Raw genomic sequence first — 25,381 nt, 5'->3', positions numbered from 1 at the left:
AAAGCAAATTATTCAGATTAGATAAACTCCTTATCAAACAAATCTTTTATTGAATCTTTTTACCCCAAATCTGCAGTCTGCTCTGTGTTTCAATTTGAACCTTTAATACATTTCTGTTGAAAGCAATATAGGATGAAATAGTATTGTCACCATGAGCTGTGTACAGTAGAAATGAGCGAAACAGTTTAACACAAAATATTCGCTCCTAGCAGTGTGACACCGAAAAGCATTTTGAACTTGTTAACGATTCAACACGCTGCTAACGGAAGAGTTATATTCAGTTGTTTGCTGGAGTCTTGCATTGAAAATAACCGATCTGCTGTTTTTGGTGAACGACACTGCATGCAACGTAGTACATCAAGCTCTTAAACACGGAACAGTCTCCTCCCCCTCAGCACAGCCTTTGGCTCAGGAGAAACCTGGGCAAACTTGCTGTGATTTCTCAGTAACAATGCTCTATTCCGTACCTCATCCCTCCCATTGATTTCTCCACCATTTATTTCTGTTTTGGTTCATGCTCCGTATTTGAAAGTTGATGCCCCTCTCTAAAAGGGGGGTTCATGCATAGACTCTGCTACTTTTGTAGTCTGTGGCGGTTTCATATGATAAGCTTTTTTAGACGTTCAGAATCAATATGTAATCCTGTGCAGGGGCTTATCCCTGGGACTATGCCATTTGTGAGGCTCTTTGAGCTTTGTTACAGGTCTTCTGGCAGCTCTATGCCACAGATTGATTAGGTGCAGTGCCAGAATCCTATCAAATGGCCAGCTCTGTTGATGGTGCAAACTCTCTCAGAGCCTCTAGTTGACTGGAACTGGAGATAAGGTCGGATGGCAATTCCCTTTTGCACTGTCTGGTTGGAGAAAGATGCAACAGTATCCGCCAAAGGGACGGACTTGTTTTGCCCGAGCTCCCTTTTTATAATCTATTTTCCAGTGTTCTGTATATGCAGATTAAGAACTATTTACAGTATGATGTACAGCTACTGTACATATAGAAAAATAATAAAAAGGTACTGCACATGAACATTTATAGACAGTGATATGACAATAGAATATGCTTAAGTTTATAGCTGACCAACACTGTCAGCAACCGATGCTATAAACTAAGCCTCATTTATACTTGGTTGCATGCTGGTATTGCATGCAGTACATAGCAGATATACAAGCTTGTAGATCTGGTATTGCATGCAGTACATAGCAGATATACAAGCTTGTAGATCTGCTATTTACTGAGCACGACAGAAATGAGCCTAAAGCAGTGAAATGTGCCCCAGTCAGTGTATTGTGACATCACAGTAATTCTGGGACTATGAAATTGCTAACCTCCCGTGTCAGCTGAACCTTGCAGAACATCACGTTTTAAATGTCTCTACTCTACCCCCATAAACACTTACTGCGCTGAATATTTCTCGCTGTGCTGAACGGCTGAATGGTCTTCTACAGCCATTCTCCTGAAGGGTTAATTCTTTATCGGCTGCGATATTTTCTTTTCTTTTCCTTTCCTTTTCTCTTTTTCCTCCCGTACAGGCAGGGTCACGGGGAACTGAATCTGTGCATTCTTGTGTGTCTTGCCAACGCTCACATGGTTACCACCGGTACGCATTGTTAGGGATATCTGAATGAACACTAGCCATGCAAGTTTTAACGTGATTGCCTGAGGGCAGTAGAGTGAAAGAGCGAGGAGCACAGAGAGAGAGAGAAGCATAATCCTAAAAGGATTGGAAGTCTCCTTACTCTCTGCTCATGCCCCCCCAGACCATTCCCTACTCCTTCCCGCAACACACACGTGAGCGCAAACACACACACACACACACACACACACACACACACACACACACACACACACACACACACACACACACACACACACACACACACACACACACACACACACACACACACACACACCTCTCTATGTGTGTGGGGTGCTGGGTATTGGAGGGGTGTGTGTGGTGGTCGGGGTCAGTTGGTTTTGTGGCTCTGGTGTCTGATTTCTCCCTCCTGTTCCTCATTTGTTCAGCCCGATCTCTCATCATCACCCCCCCATTGTTTGCCTTCCTAATGAGAGGGGCGGGACCATCGGTACTGTGACGGACAGCTACATGCTTCTCCCTTGTTTCTCGCTCTCTCTTTCTCTCTCTCTCTCTCTCTCTCTCTCTCTCTCTCTCTCTCTCTCTCTCTCTATCTACCTCTATCTCTCTCTCTCTCACAATTCTATTCAATTCAAAGGAGCTTTATTGACATGAGAAAACATACGTTTACATTGCCAAAGCAAATGTCCTTCCTCTTCTCTCCTCCCATCATCACTTCACTTTGCATCAGAGCAAACCCTATATATATATATATATTGTGGCAACGAATCATTTCTACTTTGTTGTAAATAGCAAACTCATTGTTATTAGTGTCATTATTATTACTGTTATTTATTTATTCATTAAGCCATTCATTTCCTATTTCTGTCCCATCTCCTCGGGTGTCATAAATCAGTGGTTCTCAAAGTGGGGTCCGGTTACCCCAGGGATCCTTGGAGGGGTTCCAGGGTATCCCCAGCTAAATTTGTTATTGTGGTTACTTAAAAATGGCAGATATACAAGCTCACGTCTTCTCTTCTGGGGGTCCCTGGCACAAAACATTCTCAGATGGGGGGGTCCGTGAGGTGTGGACAAATATCTGGAGGTCCTTGGCACGAAAACGTTTGAGACCTGCCCTAACCCTAAACACCTGTCATTGTTGTTATTATTATCATTATTATTATTTCTGTTATTTATTTATTTATTCAATCGTTGATTTCCTATTTCTGTCCCATCTCCTCGGGTGTCATAAATCACAGCCACAGTACATTAGTCATGCCAGCTTGACACTTGACACAGAATTGAATCCCACACGGCAGCAGCTCTCGTGCCGTTCGTCAACTGTACCAACAAAGCTAATCCTGAATTTCCCATGGTATGTTAGGCAAAGATACCGAGTTGAAGATCTATCATTAATGTGTGTGTTGTGCTCAGGGCTGTTTGAACGCACGCACGCACGCACGCACGCACGCACGCACGCACGCACGCACGCACACACACACACACACACACACACACACAGACCTTCCCTTTCTCTCATTACAATATAGACTTATTTTCCCTATGTTTTATACTGTATGTACCAGTCCGCTCCATAACAAATATAAATATTTACCTGTCTCTCTTTAGTTAATTAGGTTTCTTTCTTTCTTTCTTTCTTTCTTTCTTTCTTTCTTTCTTTCTTTCTTTCTTTCTTTCTTTCTTTCTTTCTGTGCCTGGACAGGTCAGTAGATGACTGTCTGTTATCTGCTCTGTGGGTTTTGGTCTGTGTCTCTGGTAAGGTAAGTTCATAATTACACAGTTGTTGAATGCAGAAAGAATGTGGCACCAGGTCAAGTGACTACACTCTTGACTCTATAAAATGTCAGCGTGGAGTGCGAGAGAGAGAGAGAGAGAGAGAGAGAGAGAGAGAGAGAGAGAGAGAGAGACTCCCTGGTCAGCCTTTAGTCATCATTTACTGTCTGTATATAGTTAAAGCTTTCAAATGAAAAATAAATAGCACAGTGTTAATTTATCTCTGAGGAGACTCTTACAGGTGCATTTGGGTCAATGTTTAGAGACCCTCAGATTTTACTTTGTAATATTTTGAACTACAGATGGACTGTATACGGTTGCTCCAAAACATGTACTGTAATGTTTCACATAAACTTTACAGCCTTAGTTTAAATATTTACATGAAAAAAGCAAGTATATGTATATTCAGTCAAAAGTGCCAGCTGCACATATAGACTTACAGTACTGTGTATGTGGATATTTTGCTGTTTGATTTCTTTTTGTCCTTTTTCTCTTCCTGAAAAACAACAAAAACAAAAATGAATTTCACCCTTAATTTTCTTTCCAAGTAAGCCTGTGATCATGTGACAATTAAGTTGATTCTGATTCAGTATATGGAAAACTCAACATAAACTAATTCCCTATCTTATACTTTGTTGTATGACAAAAGCAGAGAGAATAGCAGCTACAAGATCACAACGCATCACATCACAAGTCGTTCTGAGCTTGGAGAGCTCAGAATTTATATTTTTATATTTTTGCTATTTTTGAAAATGTTGGCACATTTTGGAAAATATCCTACATTCCAAAATTAAGGATGTCAAGGTTTCAAGCGGTTAAGTCTGTGTGTGTGTGTGTGTGTGTGTGTGTGTGTGTGTGTGTGTGTGTGTGTGTGTGTGTGTGTGTGTGTGTGTGTGTGTGTGTGTGTGTGTGTGCGTGCGTGCGTGCGTGCGTGCGTGCGTGCGTGCGTGCGTGCGTGCGTGCGTGCGTGCGTGCGTGCGTGCGCGCGCGCGCGCGCGCGCGCGCGTGCGTGCGTGCGTGCGTGCGTGCATGTTTAATTATTAATATAATTTATAACCAATGGAAAGTATTATGAAGTAAGTAAAGAAGTTCAGCATTGAATGTGTCTAAAATAGTGGCTGTCCAGTCTGTAGCTATTTTGAAAATTGTTGATAGTAAATATTCAGTCAGTGTAACCTTTCGCAAACATATAGGATATGTTATTTTGGAATAGATTTCTGATGCGCTGCATTCACAATTCAAACATACGTTTATAGCATTAATTGTTTCTGCTGTTTTATTGTTATGTTTTTGCTGCTAATCTTTTTAAGGACCGTGGCTGATCCTTAAAAAAAACTCCTGATTGAAGTAAATAATGTTCTATAGAAATATACTGTCTTCATCTATATATCCTCATAGATCTACCTTTGACTAATGTGTTTACAGCCTCTCGGACCAAACCAATCAATGCATCAACATTTTCTTTATAGTATGACATATAATTTGGTGATGGTATATCTGATGTCATAGCTTGATGAGCAGGCTAGGTCGCTGTCTGTTCATGTGACCACACAGTGCAGCGATGACACAGTCTCATGTGAATTCTCCTTTTCTCCAGACCTTGTATGTATACACTGTACATTCCTGAGTGTTCATTTGTGTGTTAAATTGTTAAATTAAAATTAAATTAAGCCATGAGTTTTTGGTCCATTTGGGTTCCAGACAGTTTCTGAGTTCTGGCTAGAATATACACTGAGTTTTTTTTTACCAACTTAATATTACTTCTTTAACGCATTAAAACCGGGGAAACATCTGTCTTTTTAGATTTCTTTGGGTTTGAAAAAATTGCAGATATACTAGCTCATAGCATGTCACTTTGTGCCACACTATGAACTTGTGTGTGCAAATCTTTGAATATATATTTTTAAAGCGAACATCTTGAACTCAAATCTTTGCTTCTGGGTGTCCCTGGAACAATATATTTTGAGATGGCGATCCGTGGCCAAAATCATAATTTTGGGGGTTCTTACATGAAAAAAGTTTGATATAGCAACATATTTATTTATTTGTTTTCAGATTGTGCTTGGCACACTTATCTAAATGCAGTGCAATGTAAATCATGCCTGCATTTTGTGAAGATATGTTACCTTGCAGGCCCATTGGGAGGTGCTCTACCATAGATTACAGTAACCACTGGAGAGACAGCACACGTCTTCACACCCTACCTGCCCTGGTGACCGTCTCACTGCTCTGCTCTTTTACAGACCATTCATGGGCAAAGCAGGCACACATGTTTCTGCATGCGGTTGAGGGTTCCAAATGCTCACACACTGGAGCAATGAGCATTATGAAAGAAAGAAAGAAAAAAAAAGTAGGCTGTGTGTGTGTGTGTGTGTGTGTGTGTGTGTGTGTGTGTGTGTGTGTGTGTGTGTGTGTGTGTGTGTGTGTGTGTGTGTGTGTGTGTGTGTGTGTGTGTGTGTGTGTGTGCGCGCGTCATTAATTGACACAGATCCATAGATAATTATTCCCACTATTAACTGGTAATAATTAAGGAGATGATTTAATTATTTGCTATATGAAATCCTATAGGATGTACCTATGCTTTCTGAGGAGCAGTGCTATATCAGATGTCACCTTACCTTGTAGCCTACATTTGTGACATTTGATAGCATGCAGTTTAAGCCCTTTGTATTATTAAACAAACAGAGGTTGTGTTATAGGCTTATATATATATATATATATATATAGCAGAAATCAATAACTTAAGTATATAATCATCACAGTCATCATCATCCTTATAGCTTTAGCCTATACTTGAATAAACTCATGGTTTGCATAAACCAATTATGCAAAACTTGAGTTTATTTAAGAGCTATATGAGTCGATTCGAGATTCGACCATTAACGACTTAACGACCCACAATGTATAATGTGGCTGCAGCGCCAGCGCGTGTGTGTTGAATGCATGGTATATTCAAATCAAATCTCTGTCCTCTCTTAGCTGTATAGGCCTATACTCCCACTGCGCTGGTGCTGCCTGCATGCCTGCCCGGCCTAGCTACTTTAGCTGTGTCAGCTCAGCTGCAATGTAGGCCTGCCCTGAATACATTTGGAGACATATATGTTTTATGCCCTCATTTATATATAGGCCTACCCTCGTCGTATAGGTCTACACTGTAACACTGCAAAGATGTCCAACAAGTGCAAGTATGCTATTTGGGCAACGGGCATACGTTAGGCTGCACATACAGATGTTGAGGGAGAATAAAGCCTAAAAAAAAATATATATATATATATATATATATATATATATAATTAATTAATAATTGGCACAGATATCCAAATATTGACATTCGAACAGTTTGGACAAATATTTCATGCCAGACAAGTATAAACCAAACACCATGCACCTTACCTGTGAAAGAGCGAGGGAAAGTCAATCGATCCTTCTTTCTTTTTTTTTACGGCAGACCCCGTTTCATTCAGGGTTAAGACAGGTCCTCCTCATCCATGCATGGGCCCCTGCCAAGGGGTGTTGCGTATACCTGCGCCTGTAGCCCGCTGAGCATGTCCCCATGTGATGTCCTAAAATAGTCTGCTGTGTACAGGTATTACATTACGAATTTTACAGAGCCTCCTGGACTGGTTCTGGGGCCACAGCAGCGTTTCCCGAAAAATGGAAAGAGCGCCGAGTGTGCTGCACGGTTTTCTAACAACTTGGGGATTTTATGCATCATCGTTTTAATAAGTACCGCCGCCAACATCCATCCGCGACCCTCTCCTCTCCAATCCTTGCCTGTGAGAGACGCAAAAAAACGTACACCCCCACCTCCTCTTTAGACTCGCTGATCCCTGCTGGATTTACGGGCTTAGTATTAAGAAAATTCTACTGCAATTTGGGATTAGACCCAATATCCTCACAACAATGACTCCGCCGTTAATATCTTGATGGCATACTTGTGATCAATCGCTCTGAAGCTGAGGCTAGCCTATGGGCCTAAAAAAAGGGGGGGAAATAATTGTGGTTTTAATGTTTTCATGTCACACTCAGAAGTGGCGCATGACCCTCGTGTGCACTTGTCAGTGAGCAAAATGAACTGCAGCAATCAGACTTTATTTTATCGGATTAATTTAATATAGAAAGAGAAAACGTTCATTAATATTAAATTAATTTCGATATACGAGCATTATTATATCCAATGTTTGTATTATTATTTTGGATATGCATAATTATTAGACAATTGAGCATATTATTTATTATAGTTTGTGCAGCGTTTATGAGTCAAATGCTTCTTGACAGTAGCCTATATAAGTCATTGACGAAACCATTCGGGAGGCCCTGCAGGTCGTTTACAGACTCGCCATGGAAATTGTCTATAGGTATAGGACTATACAAGATTTTCCACATTAATATTCATGTCGAAGATGCTGAAAAGTGTCTTCACCAGACAGTTGGAGGCCAAGTATTCTGCTGGCGAACAGTATATATAGCTCAAATTGGTATGTAAATAGAATAAGCCAAAGCTTATTAGGTCAATGATGTTGGCTATAACTAAACACATAACTATTTATTGGGCTCTCTTAAGCTATAATATAGAATAGCAGGCTAACTCTTCTGAACCAGCATAATGGAAACTTATATAGCACATAATGCTGATATTTCTACTTGGGTTATCGTGTGCCTGTTTTTGCAATTTTCATAATCATGTTTTGTTTCTTTCACTGCATAGGCAATTTCTCACTAGGCCGATATGTTTTGTTTTGTTTCCAATGATATACAGCAATAACATGACATTGAAAACTATTATATTTCTAAGACATGTTTTAGGCCTATCATAAAATAGCCTATATTTATTTCCTTACCCAATTCTATTCAAACTTTAGACCAACTTTTTTTCTCCTCTTCTCTGTTTTCTACAATTATTCGCTCACGTGGTCGAGATTTATTTTAGATTGTGGAAGGGGGCGTGGTCTTTGAGCAGCAGAGCTCCGAGCTCGTCGTTGATTGGTTGCCTCTGTCGCCTGTAAAGACTCCCAGCCTCTGGGATTGGATGGAGTGGGCGGTTCCCGGCGTATTTTTACGTTCATAGAAGGACTGGGTCAGGACAGGGTGATCAATCTCAATCCGTCAACATTGGCAATCATTTTAGCAGTGTGAGTGCTGGACGCGAAACAAGAAATACGGTTGATAGTTTTTTTCCCCCCCTCCCATATTGAAATGTGCTTTTATTATTATGCTCCATTACATTAGTCTCTAAAGTATAGGACAGCGGTGGTGAGCCCAGGAAGGATATTCGGGGTGCTTGCATAACTTCTGGTCAGTCTTTTTGAGTGAGCGCGCACCTTTTTCGGCTGCGCACCTTTGGCTACTATTGCTTTCTAAGAGGAACTCTCGTCCATGTGGATATATTATATGATACGCTGTCTGGATCGATTCTATAAAGTGGAAGAAAGGGGATCCTTTAAACAAGGTGAGTCTGCAAGCTTTCCCTCATTTTTCCTCCTATTTAGGTCAACTCTTTCCGTATGTGTTATTGACACCATATAGAATTGACACCAATGAACTGTAGGCTATGACATTTTATTGCTTGTGATTGTGACGTTATTATTCAATTATTTGGTCCTATAGCCTATACATTTTTCAGTCTAAATTGAATAATTAAAAACAATAGATAAGACGTTATTTTGGTTTTGCAAACATTACGACTACTCATTTACAAATTCACAAAGGGGATTACAAATAGGCCTAGGCATAATCTTTTATTAGACTACTGTCAATTGAAATCTCCCTTTTTATGTTATTATCATGTTATAACTTAAACTTTCCGGGCCGTTTGCTCGGATTCAAAGTGTTACTTGTATCCCATCTCGCTCTGCTAAAACCAGATAAACAAACGTAATGTTTGGGGCTGAACCTGTTTCGCCGATAAGACTCCGCATCGCTAATTGTCGCCCTGTGGGTTTAAAAATCTGAATTGTAATGGACTTAATTTGCACTCTTTCGACCATTTACATGATGCGCCTATAAACTACTTCCCGTGGTTATGGAAATCGTTGAGCATTTAGCCTAAAGGATTTACGCCTCAGTAAAAACAAACTAGCCGGCCCCATGTCCACAGCATGGGCCCAAGTAGGACTATTGAAAGGTGTGGCAGTATGTTACCAGTAAATGAAGTGAATAACCAATTATGTTTTTGTTTAAACTCTCACTATTTACCTGTCAAAAGACCCTCGTTGGCTTATGTAAATGTTTATCCAATTAAAGACATTGTCTCACACCTCGATTTGGAAATTGCATGTGATTGGAAACATACAGTATTTACAAACAATTACCTGATTTAAAATTGTAGTAGGTGTTAGCTCAAAAGGGGCATATAGGTTGATTAGCCCAATAATAACGCTGGTAATTATACAATTAGCCCGTTTGCAGCATTAGCATTTTTGCCTTTACTTCATTGAAATGACTGGCGGTTTCACTTTAAAGGCATAAAGTAGGCTCACACCTTGATTTAATTCTTGTGGCCTAAGTGTAAACATTAATGGCAGGCCCAATATAATCGGGTTTAGCCTAATATAGGCTACATGTAAATGCCTTTCTACGAAGTTCCATAAACTGAATTAAATGCTATCCCAAATGCTATCTCCGTAGTTTAAGTGACCTATTCAGTTGTACATTGGCCATTTTAATTATGATAACAATATACCATATAGCACGGGCATGGCCTGTCACACTGACTAAATTAAATCCACTTCACTGTATAGGCCCTAGTCGACATTAAGGAAATTAATTTGATCAAAGCAACGACTCCATTACTGACAAAAATATGTATCGTCTAATGTCAAGTCAATTCAAAGGATCTTTATTAGCATGAGTTTACATTGCCAAAGCAAGTGTCAAAATATAATAAAAATCGGCTAATGTCAAATGGCGTTAATCACGTCTGATGACAGACTTCACACGTGATTATTTCATTACTGTAGTGATGGCTGATTGCTGCCAGGGTTTATAATTGGATGCCGTTTAACCACGTTAACGCATCATCAGACTTGGGGATTTGATAAATTGTTGGGTTTTTCCAAACTTGATTTTGCGAGCTATGACTGTGAGTGAGTGAGTCTTGTTGTGAGCATCATGGAAAGTTGACGAGAAATTCGAGTCTGTGGTATCAGCTTGAAATTAAAGTAGACAATTTAGGGCATTATTTTGTCCACACAAATGCCAAAAATGTTAGGCTATAGGCAAATACGTCTCGATTTAAACAAATAAAGTTTGCTCACTTCGCTGTATGCCTATGTCTCCATTGCGCTGTTTATAGGCATATACCACCCAAGCGATTATAATGTTTCATATAGAAGCATGACATATTCAACTATATGGGCGAGATTTTCTCTAGTTTTCAAATCTATGGCAACATAAGCGATGAGGGGGCGGGGGTCGATTGGGCTATTTATAGGCCTGATTGCTTTTAGACAATGTTTTGTTTTTTATTGCCAATTGAGTGACCAATTTTCCTTGTTCTCTTTCACACAAAGGAGCCTCTTGGAGTCAAGATTTGAACACCTGGAGAATCCCACTTTTTCAATAAAAGTCGGTCTCCTGAGTCCGTTTCTAGCATGATGTCATACCTCAAACAGGGCCCGTACGGGATGAACGGCCTGGGTCTGAGCGGCACCGCCATGGACCTGCTGCATCCATCCGTGGGATATCCTGGTACGTGGCCTGGTACGGTAGCTACACGTGTACAAACCCTTCTCAAAAATATCCATAATAATAGCCTACAAAATATATGCTTTTTTATGATATGCAAAATGTAATGTCTTAAAAAATGGCTTCTTTAATAAATCATCAGTAGTAGCCTATAGTCGTTTGGTAGCCTATTTTGTTTAGGTTTATGCTAATAACAATTTGTTATTGTGTTTTTAGGTAATCCACGGAAACAACGGCGAGAGAGAACGACGTTCACCCGGACACAGCTGGACATTTTGGAATCACTGTTTTCCAAAACACGATACCCCGATATTTTTATGAGGGAAGAAGTGGCGCTGAAAATAAATCTACCTGAGTCAAGAGTGCAGGTTTGTACCCTATACACACATTAAACAATATAAATCGTTATTATTACCACAATTACCACAGGCTTATAATGCACGTTTAAAGGTTAAAAAAATATATAACTCATGTCGATTAGGTGATGTAAAACAAACGGTGCCAACACAAACATTAAATGCCACTAACAATAAAGAGACAATATGACGTAATGAGGGACAATATGTTCAATGTTTAAAACAAACATTGAACTAAAAACAAACATTAAACCTGTATATAGGAGGGGCTCAAAATATAGCATATCCTACTCTTACAAAATTAGCATAAGCAAATTTCCTTTAAAAAGACATGTAGGCTAATAGCTAATGGTTCCATTATCCTTTTTGTTAGTGAACATGAGGTGAGCTGTTGCACTTGTTGACCGCAGGCACTCAGAAATGTTGAATAATTAGATACACCCCCTCCAAACAAATAAACAAATAAAGCTGCTATAATAATAATAATAATAATACCAATAATAATAATAACAATAATAATAGTAACAGTAATAATAATAAAGATGGCGTTTGGAATCAGTTTTGGGGAGTTTTTATGAAGTATGCATGAATTTCTGAGACTGTGGACTTCTCCCTGGTAAAAGGAAGAATTTACCTCAGTTCTCCCCATAAGGAGTGTCTTTTGATCTCTTTTGAAATGGGCGTGAGAGTCTTTACATAACCAGCTTTAGTGGCTCTCTCATGGGCTTACTGCAATTATGGCTGCTCCCTCTAGAGTTTCTGCTGATTCTGTCCAGAAATGTGAGCACTAGGCTAAGATGTGAAATGCTGAACAGTGACTAGGCCTAAATTGGCTCACTGAGTTAAGGGTGGGAATACGCTGTAGTAGCTTGTCCTCAAAGGCTCAGCTGACCTTAACCCAGCTGTCTTATAATCGTTTCATCATTTTAAACTTTATGAATCCATGAAAACTTAGTTTGGTCAGGAACACCCATGCCTCAAATTAACACGCATTCACACCTGGAACTTGTTTTACAAAGATTCTCTTTCATCAGACAGAACATTTGAAGATTAATATAATATCCCTGCAGAGATATTAATTAAGTTGTTGAATTTTGACTGACATCAACTTTGAACTGAACCCTTTCCCTCTTCCTCATTCCTCAGGTTTGGTTCAAGAACCGTCGTGCCAAATGTCGACAGCAGGCACAGAGTGGGAACAACGCCAAGGTCCGTCCGGCGAAGAAGAAATCCTCCCCGACCAGAGAGAGCACAGGGTCAGAGAGCAGCGGCCAGTTCACCCCGCCGGCAGTGTCCAGTGCCGGCTCCTCCTCCTCCTCGTCTTCAGCCTCCTCCATCTCCAACTCGGCCGGCCACGGCGGGGGTCCGGGGGTCCTGAGCAGCACTTCTACCTCCGGCACTGCCCCTGTGTCGTCCATCTGGAGCCCCGCGCCCATCTCCCCGGCGCCGGCGCCAGCCACGCTGCCTGACCCGGCCGCCCCGACCAGTGCCTCCTGCATGCAGAGGTCTGCGTCCACGACGAATGGAGGAACAGCTTCGTACCCGGTCCCTTACGGCCAGACAGCGGCGGCCGCCGCGTACGGCCAGGGTTACCCCGCCTCGGGGTCAGGCTCCTACTTCGGAGGCGTGGAATGCAGCTCCTACCTGGCCCCCATGCACTCGCATCACCACCCGCACCACCCGCACCAGCTCAGCCCCATGGCGGGCTCCTCCATGTCTGGCCACCCGCACCACCACATTGCACAGACCTCAGGGCACCACCACCACCACCATCACCCCCACCACCACCAGGCGTACAGTGCGCCCGGCCTGGCCTTCAACTCCACAGACTGTCTGGATTATAAAGAGCAGACGGCGGCCGCCGCCTCATGGAAACTGAACTTTAACACCTCAGACTGTTTGGACTACAAAGACCAGGCATCCTGGCGCTTCCAAGTCTTGTGACTCTTTTTTGTTTTTTGTTTTTTTGTTTCCCCCTCCTTCAAAGAAGTATTCTTTTTGTTGTATTATTTTATTTTTTTGAAGATCCTTTAAACTAATAGATAGTAGAGAGACATTTACCTATGAGATGTTTTAAGTTTATTTGTGAATAAATTGAGATAATGCACAGACTGTAAAAGCCTGAACGTCAGGCCTTGGATTTTGCTTTTTTGCCATTAGCAACGGATCAACTGCTGCGAAGCGAGTTTGAATTATGGAGTCATCAAAGGAATATTCTTCAATCCATAAAAATGTTAAACTGTTAACTGACCACATCCCAATTTGGAAGGCCTTTACTATCCCAACTTACATTTGCAGTGGAACATGCAAGATTGAGTTATCTCCCTTTAGGTTGAGAATTAGTTCATTTTGAGTTAAGTTGGAGATGTTTTGTCAGGACAAAAATAACAAACATTTTGAAACAAAAATATGTCATAGAATTGGAAAATAGAATTTTGCGTTGACTTTATTATTTTTTCGTAAAGATTTGATGCTGCTATGATTTTCAGTTTAATTCACATGCATTTCCAACTTGAATATTGTTCAGAAACTCATTGTCCAGCCTGTGGTGTTGTATTTTGGAGATTAAATTGCAGCACTTGTTTATAAGGTGAAAGATTTTGCTATCGTTCTTTATGGAGAGAAAAAATGTGAATTAGACACGCAATGTCAGTATTCCATTGAAATTTGAAATGTACATGCGTGTCTTTATAATAAAGTTTTGTTAAAACATGGATATTCAGAGGAAAAGTTCATTATTGCTCAGATCCGTCATCCAGTGTAAATTCTTGATTAATCTTTCCAAAATACACCAGTTAATGGGTCATGCTTGCTCATGCAGCATTATTGATATAATATTAAAATATATCACAAGAGTTTTCCAGGAGAGTAACTAACTGGACCTTTGGTTAGGCAGCTTAGGCTATAACGGTCTGGATGATCAATATTCTAGAGATCTTAACCCATTAAAACTTTAGGCCAATTCTACAATGTTTTTTTTTTTTTTTAAATTGGCCTTCCATCAGTAGTTCTTACTTTCAAAAGATTTTTCAAAAATGTTCAAAAACAGCAGATGTATACAAGTGACATGCTGTGAGCTTGTGTATCTCTCTAAAATTATGACGCTTTCCCGGTTTTAATGGCTTTTTATAAAATGATGCAATGTTTTTCTTGATTTTTTCATTTGATTGATGTTGGCCAAATCTTTATACGGCTGGATCACCAACAGTCTGATGATCTCAAAGCTTAAACAGTGTAAACACTACAGGCCACTTCATATCGGCATAATAATACGATAATCAATGAACCTGCAAGTCTTCGTAATGTCATTAGAATGCTATAGGTCTTTCAGCTTCAGAAGGGACCCATCAAGGCCAATCAAATGCGGTACAAAATCCTCTCTGTGTGTGAATATAGCACAGAAAATAATTCTGAACTACACACAGGCCTGTAGAGAATATAGATCTAAAATCATTGTCATGTATTTTATCACAAAAGAGAAAGGAAAAGGTTTCCAAGCATCAGATTTTTAGTTAGTTGGGCATGTCTTTTTGTGTTTTGTTTTGGTCAGTTCCTAAAAGTGATCGCTGGTCCTTAGCAGAAGTATTGTCTGGCCAGTCTGTCGCCTCCCATCTCTCCATCATTTTCAAATGCTTCCAGTCATACATATATTCATCTAAATAGAATTCAGAGATTGCGGAATAGTTGTCTGGTTATATGAGACTCTGATAAACAACAACATAGATTTCAAATTGTATATGTGCTAAAGCCACAGTATGAAGATAATGCAAATGTTATCTGTGTGGATCTCCCAGGGATGTATCCGTACGCCATCATCATCATGTCAATGAGTAAACCCCCCACTGAGGTTGATTCAAAGCCAGTCAGGTTAGCAAACATGTACACATCACTGGCATCCTGGCATTTATTCTCACTGTGTTGACAGTAATGTATAATGTTGTTGATCCAAGGGAAAAAAGGGACAAATCACGATTTTAATTAACAAGCCATCCTGGTTCTTGTGGTGTTCCACACAGTGGCGTCTTAGCAGCTGGACAAACAGGTTTGGGTAAACATGGCGGCTAGGAGTGTAGCCTACATGACGTGTGTTTGCCTCGGCTGTGTGTCCCGCTGGGCTCTGCCAGTATGCAACCATTCCATTCCTCACTTCCTCATGCAAACACAAGCCATGGATTTACCACATTTGCATCCAACAAGGAAAAACTAATCTTTGGCCATGTTCAGGCAATCTCTGCTGCTCATTGTGCAAGGAAAGGCCATCTCCCCAAACACCTGTTTCTGGATGTCTTATTAACCCAGCAGCAACTCTCTCCCATTTGAACCGGTATTCTCTGATTATACCGCTTTATGTTGACAAAATGAGTCTGCACCTTGGCTTTTAAGTGAGCTGAAAACTTTGGCTTTAACTTCTAAATGGGGGCCAACCGCACTCCCTCCCTTTTTCTCCTGACGGGAGCATGCTTCAGAACACATCAAAGTGCCCTCTCAAGTACTCCTGGCCCCATATAGCAGCAAGAAGCAGACACTAGTGTGGCCTATCCTATCCTCCACTTAAATTATTCACAGAGGATATGGCAGCGGTGAACAAAGCTTACTTCCTGGATTGCATGAGAACCTGCTGGTGTAGAGGCGTCCGCGACCTGAACCGTGACAAGTAGTCCAGAACTTTGCATGTGTAGATGGTTGTCTGTCAGACTGAGTATGACGGCTGGCCACCAGGGCACACAGACAGACTGGGATGTAGAAAATCCATCCTTATATCCGATAAAAGGATACAGATATGTTATTATTAACACATCGTTACCACATTATTGGCAAGATGCAGTATTGTCGTCTCTGTCAGGTGGAAAACCTCATATTTCCAATACTGTTAATTTTCATCATTCAAATTCAAAAGTACCAAAAGTAGCCGATCTACAAGCTCAAAATGCGTAGCTTCACGCCACCTTTCGAGCTTGCATATCTGATACTTTTGCTACTTTTTGTATGACGCTGTACTAGTATGATCATATAGGGCACAAAAAAAATATGATATGCTGTCTGGGATCAAATTACGAGTGTGTTGATAAATACCATACCCACATGAACCCATTTCCTATTCTGGACAAATAAAATTGGTGATCATTGTTGAAAACAGCCGATACAAGCTCACAACACGTAATGTGATGCCTGCATTTTTGGCATATTCTTTAAAGAGATTTGGTGTAGAGGAGAAAAAAGCAGGAGGCCAAATACAGACCCTTGGGAGACCTCGGCCACGTATTTGTCATGTTTAACGAATCAATGTATTGATTGAATGCTTTATTAATAGTTTGCAAAAGGTACAGAGGTACAGTTATACAATAATGCTAAAATGACAACACAAAAAGCCCTGAGGGGCAAGGGGGCTAGTTTCCATTGTGGTCCTGTGTATTCAATTCATCAAGACATATAAAGAGAGATCACCAATACCGAGAGCAGCTTTGCTGGAGGATCATATCTGAATTTTAAAGCATTGCATTGGAGGCAGCATTTGAAGCTGTGTTTAGGTGTTTTCTTGTTCTCTTTGAATATTTTCCCCCTGTGAACTTCAGAAGTGAATGTTTGAGGAGAAAAATAAATGAAATAAAGTCAATCCACATGTCAAAAATGTACTGTACAAGGACTGACAGAGTTTAAACCTCTCCAGCTCTGCTTGTCCATAAGGAGTATCTAATTGAATTGTGAAGGGCTCTATACTAGGTAATTTTTTCCCCTCAACACCAAATCTGGAAATAGCCGACCTACAGTTGGGTGCCACCGATATTGTCCCTTATCATTTGACCCATTTAGGCCTGACCTCAAAATTTAAAAAAATCCATCTAAATCCTTCAGTTTGCTGAAATAAATATTTTCACGATTTTTCAAAAATAGCAGACCTACAAGCTCGTAGCGCGCCACTCGGTGGCGCGCTATGAGCTTGTAGATCTGCTATTTTTCAATAGCTAAATTATAACATAATGTTTAAAACACCAAAAGGGGTTCCCGCCCAAAATGGGTTAACTGTCCTTTTGCGCAGATCACGCAAACCTCAGCAAAAAGAAAAGGACAATATCGATGGCCTCCAACTGTACACGTGTAACATCTCCCCGACTCTCCAACTCTTTAGTAAACAGAAAGTACATTTTCAGGTCAGGATACCAAATGTATCCAATCACGAGAGAGAGAATTCCACAAAGAGTTTATCAGCTTCCAGTTTCCAGTTCTAGTTCCAATTTTGTCTGCTCATTGGGTTTGTCATCATTTACAATTTCACCTGTTTATCCTAGTATCCTGTAGTTCTCTCCTGAATGGATAAAATTGGTATCACAACCCGAAAATGTATTTTCCTTAAACTGAACAAACACACTAAAATAGAGAGCTGCTTTACATAATAACTTTTTACACTTGGTGTAAGACAATTGCAATCAAGAGCTGATGGTGGGTTCCAGCCGTACAATGAGCCGGTTGGCCTACTTTAAGAGAAAGTGTTTCTTTCCAGCGCCTCAGTGTGTCCTTTAACACCCTTGTTAGAACTCAAGTTGATTGACAGCTAGAAGATCCTTGGGACACTTTCCCAGTATTTCTCAGAGGGAGGAGGAGGACACACAATAGAAAAACATTCCTGCACAGCAAAATCTGCAGGGTTTAAATTGACATGGAGGATTTCAGTGTGTGCCTCGCATAAAAGATCAAAAACAAAACATTTCTATCTTCTCTCCCCGTTGCTTCATTTTTCTACCTTGAATTTACTATCATCAATGATCATATAGGGTATTTACCGCTATATGATCATTGACGATAGTAAAGTCTTATAAAGTCTTACATTATTTATTACAACTTTTGTCTGGACAATGGCTCTCAGTGTTACACTCATTATTAGATTCTCGTAAATGTCAAGATATTAAACCTTATCTGCTGTTGCACTCACTGTAAGGTATTCTGAATGGCATCAGTCAAATGCCAAACACATACAAATGAAAGGCAACTGTAATGGAAGACCACTGCAAAAAAGATTAATGATATACCGTACCCTGTCAAATCCAGAATGTTTATTTGACTTTGTGGAAGACTCTCAGAATTAAATTAGCACTCCGGATTTTGTAATGTAAAAGGAAAAGACATACCTACACTTACCAAATGATGGCTGGCACATGGAATAAGTGTGTGTAAAACTTTGAGGAGCTACAATCAGGTGGGAAACAGAATGAACACATTGCGTACAAAAGGGTATTTGATGTTTATTGCTCAATACAAACTACAATGATTCAATTCAATCAGTCAATTATTTTGTATTAAAACCAACTAAAAAGTTTTTCAAATTTCAGAACATGCCACTTTGGTTCATCTGTACAAACACAGACTTGAGGTGGGGTGGGGGGGTGCATGGCGGGCAAATGATGAGTTGTGATATTGCACACTTTCAGCATCCAGCTGCATGTGTATAGTTTCATATGGAAATCCCCTTAGCATGGTGGGTAAATAGATTATGATACAGTGAGGGATTAGGGATCACCGTGCCGCTGTCCCCACTAATCCAAAGCGGCACAGGGCTGTCAACAGCTTTGACATGTCCGGGACTCCTTCCTTCTCCCACAAAATGGCTCCTTCGCTGTTTCATGAGCAAATCTGGAAGGTTCCGCCATAAATATTCCAGCTGGCTATTGTTCCTTGGCAGGCCAACACAGTGATGGACGCACGTTGGAAGTTGATGTTGACTCTTCATTCATTGGGAAACTTTGCTCATTATTTGCTTGTTATTAAAAGTAAACTATAAAGATGCACTGTTTTCACCTTCACAAGTGTACATCCATTCTCTTTTCAGCTTGCATTTGCCACTTAAACCATACAGTCTATACTTTGTCGTACTACAAAATAGTAAAACACTTAGACACTTGCATTCTGTGATATAGACTCTACAGAGCCTGAGTGCATCTTCTGATGGGTTCTTCTTCTGATGGGTTCTGATGCTGATGCGTCACCTCTAGTGCCTCTCACTTCTGAGGATCTGGGCGCTAAAGCCGGGCCTCCTCTTGAAACAAATGGCGATAGGGAATCTCTTTGTTGGGCCGTGCCTAAGCCTAATCTAATGATTCAGATGACTTGGGGCCGTACTTAGCTGGATAGCCACTGGCTTGTTTCAAACAAAACGATACGGGTGGAAGTTTCCCAAGGATTAACACTTAAAGAAAAGAGAGAGAGAGAGAGGGAAAACGATGTGCCCAGGACCACAGCCTTGCAGGGAATCCCTGTTGACTCCAGTGTTACAGAGCTAGGAGGAATGTGAGCATTACCACAATTTTGCTGAGCTGTGATTGGAAAAGAAGTTCATTATACCATACCATACTTAACATCTGATGCTTTTGTAGCATTTACAATTGATTTCATTTGATTTTCTGACTGCAGACTTTACAACACAGGCCTAAATTTTTTTTGGGGTCCTTTTGAGCATTTTTGTGAGAGAATGTTTATTGTTTTTAGAATGTATATTTCTCACAAAATTAGTTAGGACAAGTCAACTTGGTGTGTTCCGATCTATAATGACTTCCTCACTGAGTGTTGATGCTCATTATATATATATATATATATATATATATAGTTACAGTTATTGTACTTTGTACCTTTGTACCTCCATAAATTAGCCTACTACATTTTATACAGTATGAGGAACACCATATGACCATGACCAATGACCATAAGATATTTACTCTCTTATTCTATACTGACAATATAACAAAACTCAGCATAATTTTAAGTAGACCCTTCAATGAACCAATGTTTTGTGGCCACAATTTGTTCGTGTTTGTGGCACAGCATGGTTATACGATCACTTTGAACGTGTTCCGCTAATTGAGGTTCACCCAAGAACACTATCTGTATTTGTTTGTGGTTGTCTTTATTTGGATGTTTTGCAACGAGTCTGTGCATGTGTATAAAGGCCTAGCGTTTGAGGTGCCCTTCGGTGCTGCTGTCACGGCTTGACTGACAGGCCTGTGCAACACAAGAAACCTGGGATTAAAGTTATCAAAGTATAAACAAACACTAGTGAATTGAAAGCCAGAGAGGCTATTATTGACGTGCCTTCAGATAAGTGTATTTCTTTTAACAGCCTTTTGATGATAATTGTCCACCATAGCTTTATCATCAAGTTAAAAACACTTGGTAGTTTGTGGGCGTTCATGAATATAATAACACAAAGTTAGGTTTAATGTGACGCTGGAATGGATTTGTTTTTCGTCTTCTGGAAACCAGCCAACGATTCAACAATTAATGAACCAAGACAGCATTATTAAATGTAACCCACTTTTGGATGATCAGAAAGAAAAAGAAAAACTAACCAACCACATTTATGTTGTTTGTTTTTTAAAGGCAGATGTGCCAGAAAAGGCTGGAAATGGAAAACAGACTTCAGACACGGAACTGCAGTAATGGATTGGAGTCAGTTCTCACATCAGTGTTGGTAATAGACTCACCTTTAATGTTTTTTCCTAGAATGATTTACAGTGACATAACAGTTAAGGTGCCTAAGGACAAAATAGATTAAAAAAATGCTAATTGACACGGTGGCCATTGTGGAGATTACATTTATTATGCTTTGGTCCAGACCACCATATAATTCATTTGATCAAGTGCATGTTTCCTGATACGTAAGAGATTTTCATGTATGTTTTTCAAATATGGATGTCATTTAAACAATTTAAGCCCTAATATTTGTCAGAAATAGTCTAATCTACATGCTTGTCTCAGTGTGATGACTTTAGAGTTTGTAGGCTAGATCTTTTGAAATATTGAAAGTGGTTGAATTTGCTAGCTTGCTCACTCACTAAGTTTGAGGGATGAACTGAGGCATAGACTGACAGAGAGAAGATGGATGAATGGATCGTTGGAAGGATGGATGGATGGATGGATGGATGGATGGATGGATGGATGGATGGACAATAAGAGACTAGATGTGCGGATGGAATGGATGGATGAAAGATAGAAAGTGATCTGTAAAGATGGAGGGAGAGGAGATGAAGGCGATTCTGTCCATTTTGAGTGGATAGCGTTAATGCTTCTTGCCAGCAGATCAGATAGGACTGCTCTTATTCACAAAATGTAACATGGGATATTCACTAATCTTATTTATTTAAGAGCTTTAAGAGCTCACAATGAGGGGCTTTAGCCTAAAGACAGATCTAGTCTTATCATTAGTTTAGAAGGAAGGCGATTAAGAGCAAATTATTAAACAAAGAATTAAGTCTGGAAACCCAATCTAGATGAGATCTCAGTTAAATGGAATCAATTTGGAAAAGTGCAGCATGTGTGGACCTCGCCATATAGGAGAATGTTAATGAGACAGGAGGCCACACGCGCACGCGCACACACACACACACACACACACACACACACACACACACACACACACACACACACACACACACACACACACACACACACACACACACACACACACACACACACACTTGAGTTTTGCAAACTTTTGGGGATTCCATGTCTCCTAACTGCAACACTTATGAAACCAGTCAAATCAAATTCAGGACACTAATTTTGTCCCCAAATAGACCAGGTCAGTTTCCTGCTGCTTTGTTTGATTGGTTCAGCAGCAGATTTGAACTGAAAACACATGACAAGGAGTTTCTTGCTCCGTCGGAATGACGTGCGGACCCCCATATAAGTATATAACTGTGTTTGAATCTGCATACATTACAGGGCTCTCGCCTTGCCCCCCCGGTCCCACACCTCACTGGGGAAAACTCAGGGAAGAAAAACGGGCAAGCCCCTTTTCCACCGGGGTGTATTCGAAACTGACCCGGAACAGGAAAGTAGGAAATGTAGTTCCCTTCTGGAAAAGGGAACTACAGTTATGCACAGAGGCTAACCCCCTTTCTGAAACCAGCTCCTCGCCACTCGCCCTACACACTTGCCCTCGATATGCGCGTTCACGTGAGGCTGCGCCATATTAAGTGTCGTCCGAAACCAAGCAGCCTTGAGTGGAAGTGGCTTATAAAGCCCTCAAGAGCGAGTCTGTGCCGATCTAGACTCGATTGCCTTGTGCAGCACTGCTCTCTGTCCGCATGGAAACCTACAAATGTAAGTACCACCACAAATAAATGATAAATAAACTGCTCCTAAACAATCTTCATCTGATGCAGAATAGACAACGCTCCAACTGATGTTCACAAGGGCTCTTTATTTACCTCACCGTGAAAAACTATAAATGAAACCACACAAACAAAACAACTTTTAACACAATGATTTATAAACACCATGGATGTATATGACATGTCATTTTTGACAGTCACGCTGTATTTCCTTTTTCCATATTAATGAAATCCACATAATAACAGGTAACACAATTGCATGATGGTAACCATGGCAACGAATGGTGTCTGTTTCCTGTTTCTGCAAAAGGAGGGCGAGTGTATTTCAAACTGTTTTTTATACCCAGCACCCTAATCAAGGGAACTTGATTCAGCTGGAGGGGCACTTCCTGACGAGGGAACCTCCCGAGAGCACTTCAAGTCAAGGGACTGGTTTCAGAAAGGGCCTTATAGTGTGATGTGCACCTCAGACAACTGGCTTCATGTCCAGCATTTGTTCCAAATGTGGCCTACAGTATGTCAGGAACACACCACTCTTGAGTTTGTCGACTAAAACAATGACGAAAAATGTTTGTACTAACATTTCAGTTTATGTAACTAAAAGTAAATCAAAATGTGCCACAGAAATCAACACGGGAACACACAAACACGCAGGCACACACGCACGCACACACACACACACACACACACACACACACACACACACACACATACACACAGCCATGCATGTCCTTCCACCATTCTCTCCATCTAACTAGAACACAGTTGTTCTTGCGTGGATCGTCCCATTGTTTATGGCAAAGACCACTCAATGTGACTTATGGGGGGGGGGGGGTCCAACTGGGCCACCCTGCATGGGGCATCTCTTTGGGTGTACCTACCAGAGCAGATGGGGGTGTAGTTACTGAGTGGGAGGCTCACCCCCTCCCACTCACTTTGGGTGGGGGGTTGTGTGCTGGGTGGTTGTGTGTGTGTGTGTGTGTGTGTGTGTGTGTGTGTGTGTGTGTGTGTGTGTGTGTGTGTGTGTGTGTGTGTGTGTGTGTGTGTGTGTGTGTGCGCGTGCGTGCGTGCGTGCGTGCGTGCGTGCGTGCGTGCGTGCGTGCGTGCGTGCGTGCGTGCGTGCGGTGGGGTGGGTGGGGTGGGGAGTAATTTAGCTCTAGTGGCTAATTAAAAGAGAGGGTGGCCCACTGGGTGAAACGTCAATGCCCCACATCCCCCCCCTTCCCATACAGGGATGCCCCCCTGCCCCAAAACCCCTTTTGCGGATCCCCCCACAACCCCTTTTGTCAACTTAAAAGTGATCGCAGGAGTGTTAATAATTTGTCAGTCTCTGTTCTCCTTTCACTGCTCATCAGTTCCCCCCTTATGTCTCTTAAGTGATGGGGACGGACGGGGTCCTTTCAAAACCAGCTCTACTCTTTTGTTTTTCATCCCTCCGTTCTTTTCTTTTTTTCTCTCTCTTTTGCCCTCCTCTCTACATCTCTTCTTCTTCTTCTCCTTCTTCTTCTTCTCCTATCCTCTTTCATGGTCCAGGGCCTTAGCTGCTCCTCCTTTTCAATTTGGCCGTCTCAGCAGTGGCTCTTGGAGGGGAGGCGGACTGGAACTGTTGCTATCTGTGTGATGTTCTGTGATGTTTTTTTTTTCGGGTCGGGTCCACTGGGGCAGGGCGGAGGGGGGGGGGGGGGGGGGGGGGGGGGGGGGGGGCATTGAGGGAGGACACCTTGTGAGTGTGACCTGTAATGTGCTCCGTTGGTTATAGGCATATAGGGCCACTTGAGGGCTGCGTGAGTCAGTCCTGCACTGGCTTGCACATAGAACACCACATGCTGGTGAATGCGTAAAACGTAATGCACAGAAAAGTTCTGAACACAATTTTATGCATACAGCTCTGTACTAGAGCACATATTGCATGTTAACTTTGGTATACAACTTAAATACATACAAGTCCAGTAGAACAGTAGTTCTGGGACCAACCCATATTAGAAAGAGGCAAACATTTTCACACTATTTATCTGTGGAACTGAATCAAACAAAATGTAATGCTTCAACTTACAAATTCCAAGTGCTTGGGGGGGGGGGGGGGGGGGGGGGTCACAGCCTGAAAAGGTTGAGAACCACAGCAGTAGTAGAACATAATGCAACTTCCATAGGCCCAACTTTAACTCATCCAACTTTATCAAGCATTCCTGAATGGGAATTCCATCTCTTTCAAAGAGGTATACAGTTGCTTAGAACAGGGTATTTTCCTGTGTGGGGGAGGCTACAGGCAGTGGATCAGTCTAGGCTGCAGTCTGCCAAAAATGGAATTAAGTCAGTTGCCAGGCTGGATAAGGAATTGGATTCTTTTTTCCCTCCTCTGTTATCCCTCTGGACCAGATCCTGTTGCCCCTCGGGGGTGGGGACGGGGGGATGAGGAGGGGTGGGGACGGTGGGGGGGGTGCAGGTGGCATGATACCGACAGAAAACCATGCAGTCGAGCAGCAGCAGAATTCTGCCAGACCACTGACCCTGGAGCGGCATACATGGCAGACCCACTTTGAGCCACACCTGTCCCCAAAAAGCATGGGCTCCGTTTCTGGGTTGGCCCAGCAGCTGCAGCTGGGCCTGTGTGTGTGTGTGTGTGTGTGTGTGTGTGTGTGTGTGTGTGTGTGTGTGTGTGTGTGTGTGTGTGTGTGTGTGTGTGTGTGTGTGTGTGTGTGTGTGTGTGTGTGTGTGTGTGTGTGTGTGTGTGTGTGTGTGTGTGTGTGTGTGTGTGTGTGTGTGTGTGTGCGCACGCACGTGCGTGCGTGCGTGCGCGTGTGTGGATCCCTGCAGTCTGTCTGACAGTGCAGTTCGGTGTCCTATTCATCCCCAAAAAGATATGCCACCTG

General features: G+C 41.6%; 1 protein-coding gene across 1 annotated transcript; it reads left to right on the top strand.

Moving 5' to 3' along the window:
* Positions 1-10,959: 10,959 nt before the first annotated feature.
* Positions 10,960-13,353, top strand: LOC306921498 (homeobox protein OTX1 B-like; the record flags this gene model as incomplete). Its single annotated transcript, XM_079498638.1, has 3 exons — positions 10,960-11,056; positions 11,270-11,421; positions 12,556-13,353. 3 exons carry the CDS (start codon positions 10,960-10,962, stop codon positions 13,351-13,353), a joined length of 1,047 nt encoding a protein of 348 aa, XP_079354764.1.
* Between the last annotated feature and the right edge of the window lie 12,028 nt (positions 13,354-25,381).

This window comes from Electrona antarctica, assembly GCF_951216825.1.
Source record: "Electrona antarctica genome assembly, chromosome: 4".
In the NCBI taxonomy this organism is placed as follows: domain Eukaryota; kingdom Metazoa; phylum Chordata; class Actinopteri; order Myctophiformes; family Myctophidae; genus Electrona; species Electrona antarctica.
This window is presented reverse-complemented; position numbering and strand designations above follow the sequence as displayed.